At 49.2% G+C, this 22,966-nt stretch overlaps 1 protein-coding gene across 11 annotated transcripts; it reads left to right on the top strand.

Annotated features, from left to right (window-relative positions):
* The first annotated feature begins 19 nt into the window (after positions 1 to 19).
* ZNF142 (zinc finger protein 142) lies at positions 20 to 21,590 on the top strand. Of its 11 annotated transcripts, none has more exons than XM_017535152.2 (10): positions 41 to 179; positions 672 to 848; positions 2,465 to 2,777; positions 5,027 to 5,626; positions 6,776 to 6,943; positions 8,157 to 8,981; positions 11,481 to 11,658; positions 13,079 to 15,995; positions 18,097 to 18,202; positions 20,927 to 21,590. In XM_017535152.2, exons 3-10 carry the CDS (start codon positions 2,498 to 2,500, stop codon positions 21,394 to 21,396), a joined length of 5,544 nt encoding a protein of 1,847 aa, XP_017390641.1. In that variant the 5' UTR covers positions 41 to 179; positions 672 to 848; positions 2,465 to 2,497; the 3' UTR covers positions 21,397 to 21,590. The 11 variants fall into 11 exon arrangements, with proteins under 11 accessions (XP_037596764.1, XP_017390641.1, XP_037596761.1 ...); XM_037740831.1 differs by having other exon boundaries at positions 44 to 179; positions 422 to 848; XM_037740830.1 differs by lacking the exon at positions 41 to 179 and adding an exon at positions 242 to 592.
* The last annotated feature ends 1,376 nt before the right edge of the window (positions 21,591 to 22,966 follow it).

Raw genomic sequence — 22,966 nt, 5'->3', positions numbered from 1 at the left:
CCACAGAGAGAAAACATAGAGTACCACGGCAGCGGCCAGAGGAAGAGAGAGTAGCTTCCACATCCCCGATATACTAGAGGCTGCTGGGCCGGAGGCGGTCGCACAAAGGGGGCCTTGGGCTGCCGCTCCAGCCACGGCCGACCATAGAGATGCGGCTCCAGCCGGCTCTGGGTCCGGAGGTGAGTGAGTGGCTGCGGGGCGGGAACTGGGAAGGGAATGCGGGGTGGAGCGAGCTGGAAGCGAAGTTTTTCCAGCCACGGCCTCAGGGTGGGCCTGGACCCTGGGAACTCTCGGGAGGAGGTACTTGAAGGGAGCACGCAGACGAGATGGGCCCCGGCGCCACAGTCGCGTCATGGCTCTGGACCCCGCCTGGGTACCCGCTGCTCTCAGGAACAAAATCATGACGATGCTCCATCCCAAGCCTTCCAGGTTACAAACCGCCTTTCCCGTTCGCTGGCTCTTGTGATCCAGCTCCCGCCCGAAGATATGGACACTGTCATCACCTCCATTTTATAGACAGGAAAGCTGAGGCCCAGAGAAGCGAGGCGACTCTCTGTCCAAGGCCACGCGGAGAGTTAGAACCCAGCGGCAGGTGGGAACCCGGGTCCCTAGGCCGGGGCCCGTTGTTTCTCCCGGCGTGTCTGCCTTAGTCTGTCCTTTCTCTTCCCCAGTGCTCCTACTCGGAAGATAACGCGTGTTTCTTCTCTCGTGCCCATCTGTCTCCTACCTCACCCTGCCCTCCCTCGGGTGAAGGTTCTTAATCTTGACGGCTCAGCGTCCTCCTTGGCTCCCCCCGGAGGCCATGAATGGCCGAGTCGGAAGATTCCCCAGAGCAGAGATAAAATTCAGTAAGTGGAGGCTGCAGTTTACAGAGAATCCCTCTGACAGCAGGAGTGCTCTTCCCAGCCACCTTGTGAATCCCTATGAGCAACTGTTTTGAGTCCGTGGAATTCTGAAAGTAGGGACAATCAGATTGCAGAGTCTTGCTTTCTTTCTTTTTTTTTTTCTTTTTGCAAATTCTCTGTGACTCAATTTCATGAAATGATTACTATTATTCTTATTAATAACTAATTATTCAGCTTGAATTCATTATAGCCGTGTGTAACAGTATGCAATTTAATTGTCATTCATTCCTCAGTTATGTTCCCATATTTAGTTTTAGGTGGTAGTTAATGAGTTTGGAATTTCTCCAAATATGTTACATTATAGATGATAAACCACTGGTTTGGTATGAGATACCTAGCTTTACTCCAATGCAGCTCCCTGTCTGTGGTTCTTCACTGTATTCATTGAAGTGATAATGTCAGTATCACAAAGTGATATTGAAGTGATGATGTCAACAAATTATTAAAAAGCTACACATCTAGGGAGAGAGACTGACAGGTAAACAACAGTGCAGTGTGACCTCGTTTCTGATAGGACTGTGTACAGAGTGCTCTTAGGATGCCAGAAGAGAGAATGGATTAAGAGTGTCAGGAAGCCTTCATGGCAGAAGTGACATTTGTGCAGCTTCTTCAAGGATAGTTAATTGGTTAGCCAGACAAGAGGGGGAGATTGAGAAGGGGAAAGGCATATCAAGCCAAGAGACATGAAGGGCTGTGAGGGTGTGAAAGCAACAGAGAATGTGACGGGTCTGGAGAATGGCACATCATCTGGTTCAGAGACCTGTTGAGAGGAGAAGTGGGAGATGAGTCTGGGAGGTTAGCAGGAGCCAGCTGATGAAGGAAAGGCCTTCCTTATAATCATTCTGAGGAATAGTGAGATTATCAAACAGTAAGAGGGAAAGGGACCAGGCAAGGTGGCTCACACCTGTAATCCCAGCATTTTGGGAGGCCAAAACAGGCAGATCACCTGAGGTCAGAAGTTCAAGACCAGCCTGGCCAATATGGTGAAACCCCATGTCTACTAAAAATACAAAATTTAGCCAGGCTTGTGTGGTGCATGCCTGTAGTCCAGCTACTTGGGAGGCTGAAGCAGAAGAATTGCTTGAACCCAGGAGGTGGAGGTTGCAGTAAGACTGCACTCTAGCCAGGGCAACAGAGCGAGACTCCATCTCAAAAAAAAGGAAGGGGAACTTCTGAGATACTTTGGCCCCACCTAATTTTGTTGCAGATAAGAAAACGGAGACCCAGATTGCTTAATGACTTGGCTAAGGGCACTTAGCTATCAGGAGACAACCTGCAGTCATTAATATTTTGGCCGATACTTGTTGGCTCTCTCTTAATATTCTGTTATCATTTTTTGTTTGTTTTTTCTTTTTCTTTCTTTATTATCATTTTTATATTTTTTGTTCTGAACATTATCATAAAAAGAAAGCCTCTATTTTGTCTCATAAGGTATGTATGGCATGCTGCCATACAAGAATATGCCTAAGTGGGTGGGCACTGGGCTGTGTACCCACACCAGCTGGGAAGAAAGTAAAAACTCTAACCTTATTTTGTTTTTCTTCTGGTTGGCTTGTCAGCATTTAAGAGGCCAAAACACACAAGTCGTGGTGATGACAGACCCCCTGTTGGACTCACAGCCAGCCAGTAGCACTGGAGAGATGGATGGACTATGCCCTGAGCTATTGCTGATCCCCCCACCTCTCCCTAACCGTGGACTCCTGGGGCCTGTCCAGAGCCCCTGTCCTTCTGGGGACCCCACACCTTTACCTACTGAGCCAGGCTGCCTGCTGGTAGAGGCCACAGCAACTGAAGAGGGACCAGGGAACATGGAGATCATTGTGGAGACAGTAGCTGGAACCCTGACCCCAGGTGCTCCTGGAGAGACCCCAGGTACAAACCCAGTTGCAAGTAGGCCAGTGGGACAAGCAGCCCTGAGGTTTTGCCTGGGCTGTTTTTGATTCCATATAAATATGATGAGAACACAAGGTAGCATCCTATTTTTATACTTGGAGATGTTGTAATTTGGTTTGCAGTTGGTTCATGTTTATTGAAGGCTGGCAAAGTGGTGCACAGCCCTCTACCAAGCTTTTGGCAGAGTCTGTCCTGTGAGGGCTTAGTGTGTGCTAGGCAGTAATCCAGAAAGTAAGACCTTTCTGACACCTCTGCCCACTCCTGGCTTGTCCTTCCTCTTAACAGTCCTTGGAGATTTTCTTCCATATTGACCCTCCTACCCAGCAATTACAGCCAGGAATTAAGCAAAAAGCCTGTATCTACCACCCTGGGCTTGGCAGGGCTTTCCAGAAGTGATCTGGTATTTCCCTGCCCTAGTTTTTTTTGTGTATAACATACTTTACTCATCTAAGGCATGTTGTTAAGAATAGGAGTTGAGGCCAGGCGCGGTGGCTCAAGCCTGTAATCCCAGCACTTTGGGAGGCCGAGGTGGGTGGATCACGAGGTCAAGAGATCGAGACCATCCTGGTCAACATGGTGAAACCCCGTCTCTACCAAAAATACAAAAAATTAGCTGGGCATGGCGGTGCGTGCCTGTAATCCTAGCTACTCAGGAGGCTGAGGCAGGAGAATTGCCTGAACCCAGGAGGCAGAGGTTGCGGTGAGCCGAGATCGCGCCATTGCACTCCAGCCTGGGTAACAAGAGCGAAACTCCGTCTCAAAAAAAAAAAAAAAAAAGAATAGGAGTTGAGGCCTGGTACAGTGGCACACACCTCTCAGCTACTTGGGAGGCTGAGGCAGGACGATTGCTTGAGCGTAGGAGTTAGAAGCTGCAGTATGTTACGTTCACACCTGTGAATAGCCACTGCACTCCAGCCTGGCAACAAAGTGAGACTCTGTCTCAAAAAAAAAAAAAAAAAAAAAGAATCATATGCATTCACAGAGATACAGGGATGAGGATATATAGGAGAGCTTTGTTTGTAACAGCTGGATACAGCCCAAATGTCCATCTCTAAGGGCAGAATTTATTTATTTTTTAAAATTGTTTTTAGAATAGGCAACATAGGGAGACCCTGTCTCTACAGAAATTTTAAAATTAGTCAGGCATGGTGGTGCTTGTAGTCCCAGCTACTCAAGAGGCTGAGGTGGGAGAATCCTTTGAGCCCGGGAGGTCAAGGCTGCAGTGAGCTGTGATCACATCACCACTGCACTCTAGCCTGGATGACAGAGAGAGAGAGACCCTGTTTCCCCATGACCAACCAAAAAAATTATTTGGATTTTTTTGGTCTCCAGGGAAGCAAGGCAGAATTTCATTTTGATTTGTCCATGCTCTGAAAAAACATGAACTGGACAAGAAAATACCAAGTAGATGTAAATGTACTCAAAGATAAAAATATCTTTGATATGTAGCAAGTGGGAAAAAAAGGCTCAAAAAGATACAGACCAAATTGTGTGTGTGAAGGTACTGGGTGGCTATTCTTCCTTTGTATACTTGTATATCATTATAGTTGTTGCACGGAAAATTTTTTTAACAATAAAGAGCAAAAGGATTAGCAGAATAAATGTAGGACATCCCTGGCCTTGAGTCATGGCCCTACCACTAGTAAACATAGTGGCCTTAACCTTACAGAATCTCAGGTCCCTGTTCTCTTAGGGCTGTTGAAGGACCAGAGTGTTTCTTAAGCCTTTCTTTATCAAAAGGCCCATTGCTTTTAAAAAGGCAGCAATTATTATGGAGATGATTTGGCTGTTTTCAGAAAGGATATTCTCCATTTTATCAATTCCTTGGCCTTTGTAAAGCTCTTTAAAGAATTTGAAAGTAACACTTGTAATTTATATTGCAGATACTATCCCTAGTTTGTCATTTTCTTTTGGAAGTTCTGGTTTTTACGTGGGTAAAATATACTGTCTTAATGCTTTCTGGATTTGCTTGTTTGTTCACTCATTTAACAAATATTTATTAAGCACCTACCTTGTACCAAGTCTTGTGCTAGGAATCTAAACACTTTTGCCAGATAGATGGTCCCTGACCTTATGGGGCTTACAGTCCAGGTGTAGAACCAGACTTAAAGTCCATCTGTACTTCATGAATATTAAAAGATTCACCTACATTTTCTACTAGTAACTAACTCCTATGAGTCTTGTTCCATCTGATTCTATGCCTTTCTCTGTCGGTCCTCTGCCTGCAGGTGTCCTGGTAAAGGTGGTGGAGGTGTACTTCTGTGAGCACTGTGAACAGAGCTTCGCAGAGCCCACTCTGCTGGCCCTGCACCAGTGCAGTGAGACCCATATACAGCCTGTGCAGGGCATCTCTAGCCCCCCATGCTCTGTAGAGCTCCTTCCCAGCAACCCAACACTCCCTGGCCCTCTGCAGGGCCAGAGCCCACCAGGTAGCCCCCTATCATGCCCTGTGTGTAGACAGGAGTTTGCCCAACCCCAGGCCCTGAAGAGCCACTTCAAGATTCACCGGGGCACTCCTGACACCTTCTCCTGCCCAGAATCTGGCTGTGTGTTCTCTGCTGAAGATCGCAAGGGTCTGCAGCACCACCTGAGGCAGACTCACAGAGCAGTTCCTGTGCCCTGTTCTTTCCGGGGCTGCCCTCTGCTTTTCGGGAGCCAGCAGGGCATGGAGCTGCACCGGCAGGCGCATTACCCTTTCCACTGCAGCCACTGCAGCTTCATGGGCTCCAACGTCAAACTCTTCCGGCAGCATCAGCGGAGCCATGGTGCTGGGACACAGGGAGAACTTTCTGCCGTTCAGGGTCTTCCATCCCAGGAGCTGCTGCCAGGTATGAGGCCAAGGGCCAAGCAGTTCCTCCCCCTGGAATTCAGCTACAGTTGATCTTATAGGAGAGGTAGTTGTTTCCAGGGCCATGAATGTTCATGAATATAAGAGAATCTGGATAGTGGCTTAGGAGGTTGGAATTACTGGATGACATGGGAAGACATCTTGAAACAGTTGGAATATATGGGACAAAGAGTAAGTCTTTGTTCATTGACTGTGAGTGAAAGTTGGCTTAGGCTACTTGTAGCCTGAAGTTACTTAACCAGTATTCTCTAATGATAATCCATTCCAGAATTTTCTAAGAGCAAAAGCAAAAATGACCATCCTTGGCTATAGCCACTAATAGAATGCCTGTAGATTTTCCTTTAGAGCAACTGGGGATTGGGCAGTAGAAGCTGGGGTTATTTTAAAAAGGACATAACCCTTTGGGCTGGGCACTGTGGTGCATGCGTTAATCCCAGCACTTTGGGAAGCCAAGGTGGATGGATCCTTTGAGCCCAGGAGTTGGAGACCAGCCTGGACAATGTGGTGAAGTCCTTTCTCTACGAAAATACAAAAATTAGCTGGGTTTGGTGGCGCATGTCTGTAGTCCCAGCTACTCAGGAGGCTGTGGTGGGAAGATCACTTGAGCTCAGGAGGGCAGGTTGCAGTGAGCCGAGATTGTGCCACTGCACTCCAGCCTGAATGTTAGGGTGAGACCCTGTCTCAAAAATAAAAAAGAAAGAAGGAAAGAAAGGAACCTTCAAGGAAGATGGGGTTTACTAGTTGTCATTCCTCTTGGTCTCAAAAAAGCTGAGAGAGCAGTGGAGCAGGAAGAAACAGAAAACGGGCCAGGATTCTGATAAGAGAAGGAATTACAGTCTACCCATTCTCTGCTTTCAGCCCCCTATGACCTCAATGCTGTTAGCTTCATGGAGTCTGAAGTTGGTGCTCTCTGAGGTTTGAGTTACTCTAGACTGGAACATTGCTAGTAACTTAGTTCCTGGTCCTCCTATTTCTCTCTTGAATGGGAATACACTTGTACATAAAACCCAAGATTCCCTTATGCTAAAAGTGGGAGAGGGTAATTATTTCAGCCAATAGGTGGAGAAGTATAAGCATTTAGTGCTATCATTGGCTTCTGTAGACTTTATCAAGTTTTATGTATCTCCAGCTCCCAATCTGCCTCCAGGAGAGAGAGAAACTTCACAGGAAGCAGGTGCACCCTTGCCTGGGCAGGAGATGGCTGAAGAGGCGAATGTAGAGAAAGAAGGGAAGAGTGACACCCAGAAGGAATCCCAGAAGGCTGTGGATAAAGGCCAAGAGGCTCAGCAGCTGGAAGGTAATGGCATCTTGAGGCTTGAAGCCCTTGGTGGTGGGGAAGAATGGATTGTTGAAACCCTGGCATTGAGGCTCTGGGGTTTGTTTTCTGAGCTTTGGTTCAGATCCTTTTATTCTATTCTACCTTCACTCAAAAGTCAAGGTCTAGTGGGAAAATGATGAGTAAATGGTAAAGACTTTAGTAATACAGTGTTGGAGTAAACAGTTTGCTTTACTGGACTGGTTTTCCTCGGGCAGAAAACTCCTGCAGGGAAGCAGAAGGTGATCTTCGTCATATAGAGATGCCAGAAGTTATTGATGATCATCAGCCTATTTTGTCTGGCACTGAGCCCTCAAATACTTTTTTTTTTTTTGAGACAGACTCTTGCTCTTTCACCAGGCACCAGGCTGGAGTGCAATGGTGTGATCTCAGCTCACTGCAACCTCTGCCTCCCAGCTTCAAGCAATTCTCCTGCCTCAGCCTCCCGAGTAGCCAGGATTACAGGCGCATGCCACCACACCCAGCTAATTTTTGTATTTTAGTAGAGACTGGGTTTCACTATGTTGGCCAGGATGGTCTTGATCTCTTGACCTTGTGATCCACTCGCCTCTGCCTCCCAAAGTGGTGAGATTACAGGCGTGAGCCACCACGCCCAGCCCCCTAATACTTTTTTCTGAATCTTTGCTTCCCAGTTTTTCACCCCAGTAGAATATATGAAAGATCCCACAAGGAGTATAGTTGTTGTCAAGTGAATGAGAAAGATTTGGTTGTATGTTACCAGCTTTATTATTATCTAGAGCCCTGTGGGCCAGTGTTTGGAAGTAAGAGTACTTTACCTTCTTTTGGCTCACTCCCTTGGGGACTCTTTTCCTTCTAATCTTGCTGATCCCTCTGCCTGTCTCCATAGAACAAGGCAGGAAAGAACAAGAATGCTCCATTCAGATTGTTTTAAGCAGCTCTAAATAAAGGCTCAGGAAGAGCAGGTAGCTGAGTAAAGCACTTCAAACAGGCTGTCACAGCAGGTCTGAGAAGCCCTTGTAATTTTGCTTCTCTTAAAACTTGAGTTTCTCACGTTTTCCTTGAGACCACAGTGTTTGAGACCCTTTTGCTTGGGTTTCCTGGAGACAGGCCACACATTGTGTCTGAGCAAATTGTGATTCTCCTATTATCTGGCTATCCCCTGACCTGTTGAAGAATCTCACTCTCTCAACTCTCTCTCTCTTCCCTCTCCCAGGGGATGTGGTCTCTGGCACCGAGTCCCTCTTCAAGACCCATATGTGTCCAGAGTGTAAGCGCTGCTTTAAGAAGCGGACCCATCTGGTGGAACACCTGCATCTCCACTTCCCAGACCCCAGCCTCCAGTGCCCCAACTGCCAGAAGTTCTTCACCAGTAAGAGCAAGCTCAAGACCCATCTGCTGCGGGAGCTGGGTGAAAAGGCCCACCACTGCCCACTGTGCCACTACAGTGCAGTAGAGAGGAATGCACTCAACCGCCACATGGCCAGTATGCATGAAGACATTTCCAACTTCTACTCGGACACCTATGCCTGTCCTGTCTGCCGTGAGGAATTCCGCCTCAGCCAGGCCCTCAAGGAGCACCTTAAGAGCCACACAGCAGCAGCCGCAGCAGAGCCCTTACCCCTGCACTGCTTTCAGGAGGGCTGCAGCTATGCTGCACCCAGCCGCAAGGCCTTTGTTAAGCACCTGAAAGAGACCCATGGGGTGCGGGCTGTGGAGTGCCGCCACCACTCATGTCCCATGCTCTTTGCCACAGCGGAAGCCATGGAGGCCCACCGCAAGAGCCACTACGCCTTCCACTGCCCCCACTGTGACTTCGCCTGTTCCAATAAGCACCTATTCCGTAAACACAAGAAGCAGGGCCATCCTGGCAGTGAAGAGTTGCGCTGTACCTTCTGCCCCTTTGCCACCTTCAACCCAGTGGCTTACCAGGATCATGTAGGCAAGATGCATGCTCATGAGAAGATCCACCAGTGCCCTGAGTGCAATTTTGCCACTGCCCACAAGAGGGTGCTCATCCGACACATGCTTCTACATACCGGTAGGATTTTCCATCCTTACAACAATGTTGTAATAATGATGGTGATGATAATGGATACAAAGGGCCTTGCATACATTTTCTCATTTAACCCAAAATTCCTAGAGATAGATCTAGTATTCCAAGTTTACAAATGAGCCTTAAGTTGAGTGTCACTTAGCTAGTGAAGTAGTAGAGCTAGGATTTGAATCACAGGCTGATTCCAGAGCCCGTGCTCTAAGCACTATGGTTATGTGCCTTGCTCTTAAGCCCCTGTCCAGTTCTGCCCACCCTAGTCAGGTTTGAGTGGGTTAACGCCAAGCTTGAAGAAACCCAGACCAGGACAAATACCTTACTTTGCAATTGTTGTTTCGGGATGTGCTGAGAGAGATGGGTGTGGGGACTGGGCCATCCACATGCATATGGCCTTCCATAGCTTGGGCATCCATGCCACTGAACAAGATGACCTCCAGTGACCTGGAAGTTGCAGATGTTTAACTCGCGCTTGTTAATTGCCTTGCAGCATTCTCGATGCTTTAGGTAACAACCAACCCAAGCTTCCTTCTACAGCCTCATCCCATTTGTGATCTCTATGTTAACTAACGTCAGTGGATTGACAGGACATTTTTAGAATTTTCTTTTTTTTTTTTTTTTTTGAGACGGAGTTTCGCTCTTGTTACCCAGGCTGGAGTGCAATGGCGCGATCTCGGCTCACCGCAACCTCCACCTCCTGGGTTCAAGCAATTCTCCTGCCCCAGCATCCTGAGTCGCTGGGATTACAGGCACGCGCCACCATGCCCAGCTAATTTTTTGTAGTTTTAGTAGAGACGGGGTTTCACCATGTTGACCAGGATGGTCTCGATCTCTTGACCTCGTGATCCACCCGCCTCGGCCTCCCACAGTGCTGGGATTACAGGCTTGAGCCACCGCGCCCGGCCCAGACGGGGGTTTCACCATGTTGACCAGGATGGTCTCGATCTCTTGACCTCGTGATCCACCCACCTCGGCCTCCCAAAGTGCTGGGATTACAGGCGTGAGCCACTGCGCCCGGCCTCTAGAATTTTCATCAAAGACACTGGAGTGGGAGAAAAAAATTTTAGGCAGCCAGGGGCAAAGCCATTATTCTCATTGAACTTGTTTCTGCACATGCTTTAGTCACAAAATTTCATGTTTCTGAGGTCTTTCCTAAAGCCTTCCATCTGTATAGTGCTATAGTGCTTTACAGTTTATAGAGTTTTTATGTGTTATCCCATATAATCCACAATAGCAATCCTGTAAGTAAGGCAGGTCAAGATGAGAAAAGAGACAAACTCCGAGACCTACTTTAAGATCACACAGCTAATGTGAGAACCAGAATGTGACGTTGCTAGCCTTTCACCATAGGGAAGGGGGTTGGGTGAGTTGGCAGGGTCAACAAGGAGGGGTCTTGAAGGAACCTGGCCCCCGGCATGTCAGTGCCAGGCCTTGACCGTCAACATGACAGCTCATCTTTGAGTTCTCACTGAGTATCACTCATAACTTTAGGACATCTCATTTAATCTTTATACCATCCTTTTGGAGACAAGGAAACAGACAGCTCAAAGCCACATGGGAGTAAGCTAGGATTTAAACTACCACTTAATGGCTCTGTGATTTCTTTGTGCCTCAGTTTCCTTATCTATAAAATGGGGGTGATAATAGCACCTGTCTCTTAAGGATGTTCTGAAGATTTGAGGAGAGGAAGCATTTTTTTTTTTTTTTTACAAAGTGCTCAGAAGAGTGCTATTCACATAGTAAGAACTTGTTCATGTTGGCGGTTAATATTTTATTACTATGTTGGACTTCAAAGTCAGAATTCTTGACCATTCTGTTCTAGTGTCTCATTTATTTTTCCTTTTATTGTAGAAAACAAAAGAATTAGGCTAAGTAAAGCAGTTAACTATAGTGTCCACAAGCTGTAAAATAAATCAAGAGTGGACTTTAAGTTAGTTTTGAAAAGCTTGGGCCAGGTGCAGTGGCTCATTCCTGTAATCCCAATACTTTGGGAGGCCAAGGCAGGCAGATCACCTGAGGTCAGGAGTTTGAGAACAACAGCCTGGCTAACATGGCGAAACCCCATCTTTACTAAAAATACAAAAAAAATAAGCCGGGCATGGTGGCGGGCACCTGTAATCCCAGCTACTTGGGAGGTTGAGGCACAAGAATCGCTTGAACTCGGGCGGCAGCGGTTGGCAGTGAGCCGAGATCACACCACTGCACTCCAGCCTGGGCGACAGAGCGAGACTCCATCCCAATTTAAAAAAAGAAAAGAAAAGCTTAGTTTTTACTTTCTTCCCAACTTCATTGGTGTAGGAGTCAGGGGAGTAGTTGTCTGAGAGGGCTGCAAAGCAGCCTTCATTATTGTGAGCTTTTCACCATCTCAGGTAGCACATGAAGCTGTTGTTCCTCCTGTCATCAGGGCAGGCTTGCTGGAAGATATGGTCTGTCCACTCGATCTGTATCTGACCTGTGTTCTCTCCCCTCATCCTCACCCCCCCGTGTCAGGCGAGAAGCCTCACAAGTGTGAGCTGTGTGACTTCACATGCCGAGACGTGAGCTACCTATCCAAGCACATGCTGACCCACTCCAACACCAAGGATTACATGTGCACTGAATGTGGCTATGTCACCAAGTGGAAGCACTACCTCCGTGTGCACATGCGAAAACATGCAGGGGACCTCAGGTACAAGCACACACATATGCCTCCATCCCAATCCCAAGAATCTTATGTCAAGCTAGCTTCCTCTTGGATCCAACTTCTGGCCCTCTTGCTTTCTCTGGTCCCTAGAGCATCTACTCCCAGGGCTGGGTGTGGTGGCTCACACCTGTAATCCCAGCACTTTGGGAGGCTGAGGCAGGTGGATTGCTTGAACTTGGGAGTTCACGCCCAGCCTGCACAACACCCCATCTCTACTAAAAATACAAAAATTAGCTGGGCGTGGTAGCAGGTGCCTATAATTCTAGCTTCTTGGGAGGATGGAGCACTAGAATTGCTTGAGCCCTGGAGGCAGAGGTAGCAGTGAGCCAAGATTGCACCACTGTACTCCAGCCTGGGCGACAGAGTAAGACTCTGTTTCAAAAACGAAAAGAAAAGAAAAAAGAGTTTCCTTCTAACACCCTTCTCTGCTCCCACCGTCTCAACTCCATTGCCCACAGCTGGCCTCTGTGACTGTGGCTTAGTCGCATGGTGAACGCTCTCTGGGCTCCAGGAAGGGAGTATAGACCTCAAATATAGGCCTAGAGACTAAGGTGTCACTTGAGTTCTCAATTTGGCCCTGGCAAAGTGGATAGACTCTATTTTCATGCCCCAATCTTGGCCACTTCCCAATCCAGGCAAATTCTTTGACCTATGGCACAGCTGGCTAAGGGGTCTCTAGAGCTGACATGCCTCTCTCTGTGGGAGAAGGGGAACGAGGCACAGAAACCTGCCCTGTGGAGATGTAGCCACATCAGCTCCTTAGAAGTCTATAGTGGGCTGGCCAGGCATAGTGGCTCACACCTGTAATCCCACTTTGGGAGGCTGAGGTGGGTGGATCACCTGAGGTCAGGAGTTTGAGATCAGCCGGGCCAACATGGTGAAACCCCGTCTCTACCAAAAATTCAAAAGTTAGCTGGGTATGGTGGTGGGCGCCTGTAATCCCAGCTACTTAGGAGGCTAAGGCAGGAGAACTGCTTGAACCTGGGAGGCAGAGGTTGCAGTGAGTCAAGATCGTGCCACTACACTCCAGCCTAGGCAACAAGAGTGAAACTCCATCTCAAAAAAAAAAAAAGAAGACGTCTACAGTGGGACATGCTGATTTATGATTACTTTCTTTTAGGAAGGCAATACAGAATTGGGCTTAGAACACAGGTCCTGAAGCTAGGCTGTCTCTGCTCCTGGCTTCCTTTGTAACCAACCTTATCCAAGTTACTAACTTCTGTGATTTGGTTTTCTCACTTGGAAAATAGAGATGTCAGTTTCATGGGGTAGTGAAAAGGAGGGTTACATCAGGTGACACATGTACGATACTGAGTGCACAGCCTGGCCCACCGTGAGTATTTACTGAGTGATTCTTAGTTGTGATTGATTATCATGATTGTCTCTCCCTTTCCGTCCTCCCCAGGTATCAGTGCAACCAGTGCTCCTATCGCTGCCACCGGGCTGATCAGCTGAGCAGCCACAAGCTGCGGCATCAGGGCAAGTCTCTGATGTGTGAGGTGTGCGCCTTCGCCTGCAAGCGGAAGTATGAGTTGCAGAAGCACATGGCTTCCCAGCACCACCCTGGCACACCAGCCCCACTCTACCCTTGCCACTACTGCAGCTACCAGAGCCGCCACAAGCAGGCCCTGCTGAGCCATGAGAACTGCAAGCATACCCGCCTCCGTGAGTTCCACTGTGCCCTCTGTGACTACCGCACCTTCAGCAACACCACACTCTTGTTCCACAAACGCAAGGCCCATGGCTATGTACCTGGAGACCAAGCCTGGCAGCTCCGCTATGCGAACCAGGAGTCAGAAGCGGCCAGGCAAGGCCCGACACCCCCACCAGATTCAGAGCCCTCAAGCCAGCTGTCTGCCCAGCCTGAGGGGCTAGGCCATGAACCTGGGACTGTGGTGGACCCCAGCTTGGACCAGGCCCTGCCAGAGATGAGTGAGGAGGTCAGCACTGGAAGACAGGAGGCCAGTGAGGCTCCCCATGGGGATGACCTGGTTGGCAGTCCCAGCCCTGCAGAGGTGGAGGAGGGCAGCTGCACACTACACCTAGAGGCCCTGGGAGTAGAGCTAGAGTCTGTGGCTGGGCCACCCCTTGAAGAGATCGCTGAAACAGCTCCTGTGGAGTTCAGGCCCCTGGGACTGGAAGGGCCAGAGGGACTGGAAGGACCAGAGCTGTCTAGCTTTGAAGGTATTGGGACTTCTGACTTGAGTGCTGAGGAAAATCCCATTCTGGAAAAGCCGGTGTCTGAGCCCTCCTCAAATCCTCCATCCTTAGAGGAGGCCCCTAACAACTGGGTAGGAACCTTCAAGGCAACTCCGCCTTCTGAGACGGCACCCTTGCCTCCATTGCCTGAGTCAGAGTCGTTACTCAAGGCCCTAAGGAGACAGGACAAAGAACAAGCAGAGGCATTGGTGCTAGAGGGGCGGGTGCAGATGGTAGTGATCCAGGGAGAGGGGCGAGCCTTCCGCTGCCCACACTGCCCTTTTATCACTCGCCGGGAGAAGGCCCTGAATCTGCACTCCAGGACTGGGTGCCAGGGCCGAAGAGAGCCCCTGCTGTGCCCTGAGTGTGGGGCTAGCTTCAAGCAACAACGTGGCCTCAGCACCCACCTGCTGAAGAAGTGCCCTGTTCTGCTCAGAAAGAGCAAGGGCTTGCCCAGACCAGATTCACCCATCCCTCTGCAACCTGTGCTCCCAAGTACCCAGGCCTCGGAGGACACAGAAAGTGGGAAGCCCCCACCTGCACCACTAGAAGCAGAGCTACTGCTTCCAAAAAATACTCCTTTGGAGCGTCCCAGGGAGCCAGAAGAAACAGAGGAGTCTCTTGCCACAGTCTGTGGCTCCCCAGTCCCTCCTACAGGAAACGCCTCACCCACAGAGGTCCCTAAAAAGTACCACTTTGAACAGGGCAAGTTTCACTGCAACTCATGCACATTTCTTTGTTCTCGGCTCTCCTCTATTACCTCTCACGTGGCTGAAGGCTGCAGGGGAGGACGTGGTGGGGGAGGAAAACGAGGGACCCCCCAGACCCAGCCTGTTGTGTCCCCGTTGAGCAATGGGGACTCTGTTCCCCTGAATAATGGGAGTACAGAGTCCAGCTCCGGTGATGGGGATACTGTTCTAGTTCAAAAGCAGAAGGGGGCTCGCTTCTCCTGCCCTACCTGTCCCTTTAGCTGCCAGCAGGAACGGGCTCTGAGGACTCACCAGACCCGGGGCTGTCCCCTTGAGGAGTCTGGAGAGCTGCACTGTGGACTCTGCTCATTCACTGCTCCTGCTGCTGCCGCCTTAAGGCTCCACCAGAAGCGGAGGCACCCCACTGCGGCCCCAGCCCGTGGGCCCCGGCCCCATCTGCAGTGCGGGGACTGTGGCTTCACCTGTAAACAGAGCCGTTGCATGCAGCAGCACCGGCGTCTCAAGCACGAGGGGGTGAAGCCCCATCAGTGCCCCTTCTGTGACTTTTCCACCACCAGACGGTACCGGTTAGAGGCTCACCAGTCCCGACACACAGGCGTTGGCCGGATCCCCTGCAGCTCTTGCCCCCAGACATTTGGTACCAACTCAAAACTGCGCTTGCACCGGTTAAGGGTACATGACAAAACACCCACCCACTTCTGTCCACTTTGTGACTATAGTGGCTACCTTCGCCATGACATCACTCGTCATGTCAACAGCTGCCACCAAGGCACCCCAGCCTTTGCCTGCTCCCAGTGTGAAGCCCAGTTCAGCTCAGAGACAGCACTTAAGCAGCATGCTCTGCGCCGACACCCCGAGCCTGCACAGCCTGCCCCTGGCTCTCCTGCAGAGACCACAGAGGGCCCCCTGCACTGTTCCCGCTGTGGGTTGCTGTGCCCCAACCCTGCCAGCTTACGAGGACACACCCGTAAACAGCACCCGCGGCTTGAGTGTGGGGCCTGCCAGGAGGCCTTCCCTAGCCGACCAGCTCTGGATGAGCACCGGAGGCAGCAGCATTTCAGCCACCGCTGTCAGCTCTGTGACTTTGCTGCCCGGGAGCGGGTGGGCCTGGTAAAGCACTACCTGGAACAGCATGAGGAGACTTCAGCCTCTGTGGCAGCTTCAAATGGGGATGAGGATGCTGGCCAGCCCCCTCTACGCTGCCCCTTTTGTGACTTTGCATGCCGTCATCAGCTGGTACTAGATCACCATGTGAAAGGGCATGGGGGCACCCGTCTCTACAAGTGTACTGATTGTGCTTACAGCACCAAGAACCGGCAGAAGATCACCTGGCACAGCCGCATCCACACTGGAGAAAAGCCTTACCACTGTCACCTCTGCCCCTATGCCTGTGCTGACCCCTCTCGCCTCAAGGTAATGTCAGGATATGAGACAGGAAGTGGAAGGAGCACAGGCTCTGGAGTTAAGCTGCCTGGCCCCTCTTCTTCCAGATATTAGCTCTGTGACTTTGGGAAGGTTCCTTTACCAAGCCTCAGATTCTTCATCTATTAAAAAAAAAAAAAAAAAGATAGAACTTACCAAAAAAAAAAGATAGAACTTACCAATTTCATAGGGTTGTTGTAAAGATAACGTTTCGTAATATGGCTCATGCCTATAATAACACTTTGAGATGCCAAGGTAGGAAGATGGCTTGAAGCCAGGAGTTGAAGACCACTCTGGGCAGCAAAGGAAGATCCCATTACAAAAAAATTTTTTAGCTAGGCTTGGTGGCTTACCCCTGTAATCCCAACACTTTGGGAGGCCAAGGTGGGCGGATCACCTGAAGTCGAGTTTGAGACCAGCCTGGCCAACATGGTGAAACTCTGTCTCTATTAAAAGTATAAAAATTAGCCAGGCATAGTGGTAGGCACCTGTAATCCCAGCCACTTAGGAGGCTGAGGCAGGATAATTGTTTGAACCTGGGAGGTGGAGGTTGCAGTGAGCCAAGGTCAAAGCCACCGCACTCCAGCCTGAGCAACAAGGGCAAGACTCCATCTCAAAATAAAAAATTTTTTTTAAATTAGCTTGGCATGGTGGCATATACCTATAGTCCCAGGAGGACTGTAGTACTCAGGAGGCTGAAGTGGGAGGATTGCTTGAGCCTGGAAATTTGAGGCTACATTGAGCTATGATCATGCCATTGTACCCCAGCCTGGGTGACAGAGCAAAACCCCATTAAAAAAAAAAAATTTCATGTCCAGGTGTGGTGGCTTATGCCTGTAATCCCAGCACTTTGAGGCTAAGGCGAGAGGATTGCTTGAGCCCAGGAGTTTGAGACCAGCCAGGGCAACATATTGAGACTGTCTTTACAGAAAAAATTATTTTAATTAGCTGAACATTGTGGTGTATACCTGTAGTCCCAGCTGCTTTGGAGGCTTGGGTGGTTAAAGCTGCAGAGAGCTGTGATCCCACCAGTTCACTCCAGCCTGGCCAATAGAGTGAGACTGTGTCTTTTTTTTTTTTTTTTTTGAGATGGAGTCTCGCTCTGTCACCCAAGCTGGAGTGCAGTGATGTAATCTCGGCTCACTGCAGCCTCCACCCCCTGGGTTCAAGCGATTCTCCTGCCTCAGCCTCCCAAGAAGCTGGGACTACAGGTGCATACCACCATGCTTGGCTAATTTTTTTGTATTTTAATAGAGACAGGGTTTCACCGTTTAGCCAGGATGGTCTCACCATGCCCAGCCTGAGACCCTGTCTCTTTAAAAAAATTAAAAAAAAAATCCCTAGCAAGCAAACTGAAGATTAAAAAAAATAAAGTTCCATAATGTCTGTTTGCCATATGATAAAAGTATAGAGTAGGGTGGGAATAATCTGCATAATAACAGATGACATTTATTGAGCACTTAAAATATTTTACAGCACTATAATTCTAATCCTTTCAAAAATATGACATAGGCTGGGCGCGGTGGCTCAAGCCTGTAATCCCAGCACTTTGGGAGGCCGAGGCGGGTGGATCACGAGGTCAAGAGATCGAAACCATCCTGGTCAACATGGTGAAACCCCGTCTCTACCAAAAATACAAAAAATTAGCTGGGCATGGTGGTGCGTGCCTGTAATCCCAGCTCCTCAGGAGGCTGAGGCAGGAGAATTGCCTGAACCCAGGAGGCGGAGGTTGCGGTGAGCCGAGATCGCGCCATTGCACTCCAGCCTGGGTAACATGAGTGAAACTCCGTCTCAAAAAAAAAAAAAAAAAAAATGACATATAGATACTTTATTCCCCATTTTACAGATTAGTAGACTAAGAATTAGGTATTAGACCATCTAGGACACAGCTAGTAAGTGACAGACCTAAGGCAAACCTAGGATACCAAACTGACCAGACTGGGGGACCTGGTTGGTAAGCGGCATGTGGATAGGATGGGAGCAGGGGACAGGGTTATCTGCCAACAGTTTCTCTGCCTACTTGTCCCTACTTCTGCATCCAGTGAGCACCAAAGGGTACACGTTTTCTGCTTTTTGCTCTTGCCTCTTCCAGTACCACATGCGGATCCACAAGGAAGAACGGAAGTACCTGTGCCCTGAGTGTGGCTACAAGTGCAAGTGGGTCAACCAGCTCAAATACCACATGACCAAGCACACAGGTGAGTCTTCGTGGTTTTGACAGGCCTGAAGGGTTCCCTTGTTCCCTGGCAAGCCTAACCTCACCAAGGTGGTGTATGTCCTTGGTCAGATTCAGGGCCAACATCAATTTTCACATTGGGAGTAGAGGGTAGGCTGGGGTTGTATGTGCCAGAATGGCTCCCCAGCCCACTGAAGACCTGTCAGGATCAGAAGGGAAGAACCTGAGAGCCTGGGCATGTGTACGTTCCAAAAGTTTCCCAGGTGACTGTGTTACAAGGTCATTTATCTCCTGGTGAGAACCCCTAACTCAAACTTGCGTGACTGAGGGCAGATTTACCTGGTTCTTTTTTTTTTTTTTTTTTTTTTTTTTTTAAATATATATAATGAAATATTACCTGGTTCTTAACACAGAGATGATGGAACTGTCATGAGTTAAAAGGAGAAAGTAGAGGGTTCCCCTGTTACAATCTGTCCTTTTCTTCTCCTGGGTGTGGAATCCACAAACTTGGTGGTGGTGGTGGCGGTGGTGGTGGTGGTTGTTTTTTGTTTTTGAGACTGAATCTCACTCTCTCACCAGACTGGAGTGTGGTGGTGAGATCTCGACTCACTACAACCTCCACCTCCTGGGTTCAAGGGATTCTCCTGCCTCGGCCTCCTGAGTAGCTGGGATTACAGGAACATGCTACCACACCCAGCTAATTTTTTTGTATTTTAATAGAGATGGGGGTTTTATCACATTGGCCAGGATGGTCTTGATTTCCTGACCTCGTAATCTGCCCGCCTTGGCTTCCCAAAGTGTTGGGATTATAGGCGTGAGCCACCACACCCAGCGTTTGGCTTTTGAAAGCACACAATCTGGGCCGGATGCAGTGGCTCATGCCTATAATCCCAGCACTTTGGGAGGCCAAGACAGGTGGATCACGAGGTCAAGAAATTGAGACCATCCTGGCCAACAGGTGAAACTCTGTCTTTACTAAAAATAAATTCGCCAGTTGTGGTGGCGTGCACCTGTAGTCCCAGTTACTCGGCAGGCTGAGGCAGGAAAATCGCTTGAACCCAGGAGGGGGGAGGTTGTAGTGAGCCGAGATCGCACCACTACACTCCAGCCTGGAGACAGAGGGAGACTCCATCTCAAAAAAAATAAAAAACAAACAGGCCAGGTACAGTGGCTCATGCCTGTAATCCCAGCACTTTGGGAGGCCAAGGCAGGTGGATCACGAGGTCAGGAGTTCAAGACCAGACTGGCCAACGTGGTAAAACCCTGTCTTTACTAAGAAATACAAAAATTAGCTGGGCATGGTGGTTCATGCCTTAATCCCAGCTACTTGGGAGGCTGAGGTAGGAGAACTGCTTGAACCAGGACCAGGAGGTGGAGGTTGTAGTGAGCTGAGATCACACCACTGCACTCCAGCCTGGGCTATAGAGCAAGTCTCCAACTAAAAAAAAAAAAAAAAAAAAAACCAAAAAATTAGCTGGTGGTGGCACATGCCTGTAGTCCCAGCTACTCAGGAGGCTGAGGCAGGGGAATCGTTTAAATCTGGAAGGCAGAGGTTGCAGTGAGCCAAGATCACTCCACTGCACTCCAGCCTGGCGACAGAGCAAAGCTCCGTCTCAAAAAAAAAAAAAACCATATAATCGTGTGCCTGTGCTTATTGCATATGATCCTCCATATATGGAGGAGTTGATTAGGGGCATTTCAAGGCCCTTTGCTTTTATGAATTCCACTTCTTTCACCTCTACTTCTTTCCTCCTACGTATTTCTTTAACTTATTTTTTATTTTTATTTTTTTAGTGACAGGGTCTTGCTCGGTTGCCCATGCTGGAGTGCAGTGGTGCAGTCACAGCTCACCACAACCTCAAACTCCTGGGTACAAGCAATCTTCTTGCCTTAGCCTCCCAGTTAGCTGGGACTACAGGTGCACATCACCACACTCACCTAATTTTTTTTGTAGAGACAGGGTCTTTGACTTTTTGAGTTGAACAAGCAGTTGTGTTTAAATGAATTCTCAAATTCCATGAGTACCCTGTGACCAAAAGAGGGTTGTAATTTCCCATGTGGAAACTGTTCCATATTTGAATATTCATTACTCTCAGGTAAGCTAACTGGTTAGAGGTCCAGTTAATCATCAGCATCCTTTGGGCACCCACAACATTGATTGCTGGGACTACAACATTGATTTCTTATGGATGTACAAGGATGCTGTGTTGGAAGGGCACAGAAATGTCAGACAGGGCCGGGCGCGGTGGCTGACACCTATAATCCTAGCACTTTGGGAGGCCAAGGTGGGCAGATCACCTGAGGTCAAGAGTTTGAAACCAACCAGGCCAACATGGTGAAACCCTGTCTCCACTAAGAATACAAAATTAGCTGGGCACAGTGGCTCATGCCTGTAATCCAAGCACTTTGGAGGCCAAGGTGGGTGGATCACAAAAGAATACAGAATTAGCCGGGTGTAGTGGTGCATGCCTGTTATCCCAGCTATTTGGGAGACTGAGGCAGAAGAATTGCTTGAACCTGGGAGACAGAGGTTGCAGTCAGCTGAGATCACACCATTGCACTCCAGCCTGGGCAACAAGAGCAAAACTCCATCTCAAAATAAATGTCAGACAGGACTCGAGGACTGGAGCATTCCAAAGTACGGTCGTTAACCTGCTGCTTGCATTCTTTATATTTGTGGATCACAGTAACTCCAGTGAACCTTGCTCCACCACCTTTCATTGGTGATTTGTTCCCTGTCCTGTAGGACTGAAGCCATACCAGTGTCCCGAGTGTGAGTACTGCACCAACCGGGCTGATGCACTTCGTGTGCACCAGGAGACACGGCACCGAGAGGCACGGGCTTTCATGTGTGACCAGTGTGGCAAGGCCTTCAAGACGCGCTTCCTGCTGCGTACCCACCTTCGCAAGCACAGTGAGGCCAAACCCTATGTGTGCAACGTGTGCCACCGTGCTTTCCGCTGGGCTGCTGGCCTGCGCCATCATGCCCTCACCCACACCGACCGCCACCCCTTCTTTTGCCGCCTCTGCAACTACAAGGCCAAGCAAAAATTCCAGGTGGTCAAGCACGTGCGCAGGCACCACCCTGACCAAGCCGACCCAAACCAGGGTGTGGGCAAAGACCCCACCACCCCCACGGTGCACCTGCATGATGTGCAGCTGGAGGATGCCAGCCCTCCTGCTCCTGCCACTCCCCACACTGGACCTGAGGGCTGACAGCCTGCCCCACCTCCTGGAGAGGAAGAGGGTATGGTCTGAGATGCGCAGACGTTGACCAGCGCTAGCCTGAGGAGCTCAGAGCCTAAGGGAAGACTGGCTTTTGGGGTGCAAGGGTGACTAGAATCCTCCTGGGACTCGCTATAGTACTTTGAAATTATCACCCCTATAAAAGAGGGACATGGACTACAACACTGATTTCTTTCTTTTTTTTTTTTTTTCCCGAGACAGAGTCTTGCTCTGTCACCCAGGCTGGAGTGCGGTGGTGCGATTTCTGCTCACTGCAACCTCCGCCTCCCAGGTTGAAGCTATTCTCCTGCTTCAGCCTCCTGAGTAGCTGGGATTACAGGCACATGCCACCACACCCCGCTAATTTTTGTATTCTTAGTAGATATGGGGTTTCATCATGTTGGCCAGGCTGGTCTCGAACTCTTGACCTCGTGATCCTCCCGCCTTGACCTCCCAAAGTGCTGGGATTACAGGTGTGAGCCACTGTGCCTGGCCCTCTGACGTTGATTTCTTATTGCTATACATTGTGTTTTTAACCTGTGAGTTCACAGTTTCTTCACCCTCACTCCATCAAAGTCCCTGGCTGTAAGATCTGGATTTTACCCACTTCATCTTCTCTTTCCTTCTTACTGTGTCAAGTCCTATTTTCTTTCAGAATCTTCTCAAAACAGTTGTATCTAACCGCATGTGCTGTTGTGCCTAATGCTCTATAAAGAATGTTAAACAGAAAGTGGTTATTACATTATGGATTCATCCAAATCCTTGTCTTAACATTTCCAGGCTGTCATCTTGATCAACTCTGTCCCCTCTCAGACCTCTGCCTCGCTTTTGCCTCCTTCCATCTTCACTTAGTATTGCTTCTGAAACAGGCCTAGGTCCGCCTTCTCCCTGTCCTTGAGCCTGTCTTGGCCCTTGCCCTACCCCCTACTTCCAAGCTCCTTTGTCTACTGTATCTATAGAGGGAGGATTGCTACCCACTAAGCCTCCTCCTAGAAGCAGCTTTAGCTCATCATCAGTCCTCAGACTGGCTCAGCAGCTACATTAAGCTGTTGAAGCACAAGGATACTATGGAAAGGCAGATGACTAAAGAGGAGAATCTCCAACTGAGAGTTCTGTCAGTGCCTCACAGTATAATGCTATAGTGCCTTGCTATATAATTGATCATCTAAACTGGGACACACTGGGAAAACTAAAGAGGGTACTATTAATTATGCTGGGCCAGAAGCAGTGGCTCACCTCTGTAATCCCAGCACTTTGGGAGGCCGAGGTGGGCGGATCACGAGGTCAAGCGATCGAGACCATCCGAGCCAACATAGTGAAACCCGTCTCTACCAAAACAAGAGAAAATTAGCTGGGCATGGTGGCGCACACCTGTAGTCCCAGCTGCTCGGGAGGCTGAGGCAGAATTGCTTGAACCCAAGAGGTGGAAGTGGCAGTGAGTCGAGATTGCGCCACTGCACTCCAGCCTGGAGCCTGGCAACAGAGTGAGACTCTGTCTCAAAAAAATAAATAAATAAAAATAATTATGCTGGGACAACACACATAAACCGGAATGGTTCCA

Source organism: Cebus imitator, unplaced genomic scaffold (assembly GCF_001604975.1).
Source record: "Cebus imitator isolate Cc_AM_T3 unplaced genomic scaffold, Cebus_imitator-1.0 Scaffold91, whole genome shotgun sequence".
Classification (NCBI taxonomy): Eukaryota; Metazoa; Chordata; class Mammalia; order Primates; family Cebidae; genus Cebus; species Cebus imitator.
The sequence above is the reverse complement of the archived record's forward strand: the minus strand, read 5'-3'. Positions and strand labels throughout refer to the sequence as shown.

Coding starts and splice junctions, on each gene's coding strand:
- ZNF142 (XM_017535152.2), top strand. CDS start 2,498: ATGACAGACCCCCTGTTGGACTCACAGCCAGCCAGTAGCACTGGAGAG. Junction 6,944..8,156: donor AGAGGCTCAGCAGCTGGAAG/GTAATGGCATCT, acceptor TCCCTCTCCCAG/GGGATGTGGTCTCTGGCACC. Junction 8,982..11,480: donor ACACATGCTTCTACATACCG/GTAGGATTTTCC, acceptor CCCCCGTGTCAG/GCGAGAAGCCTCACAAGTGT.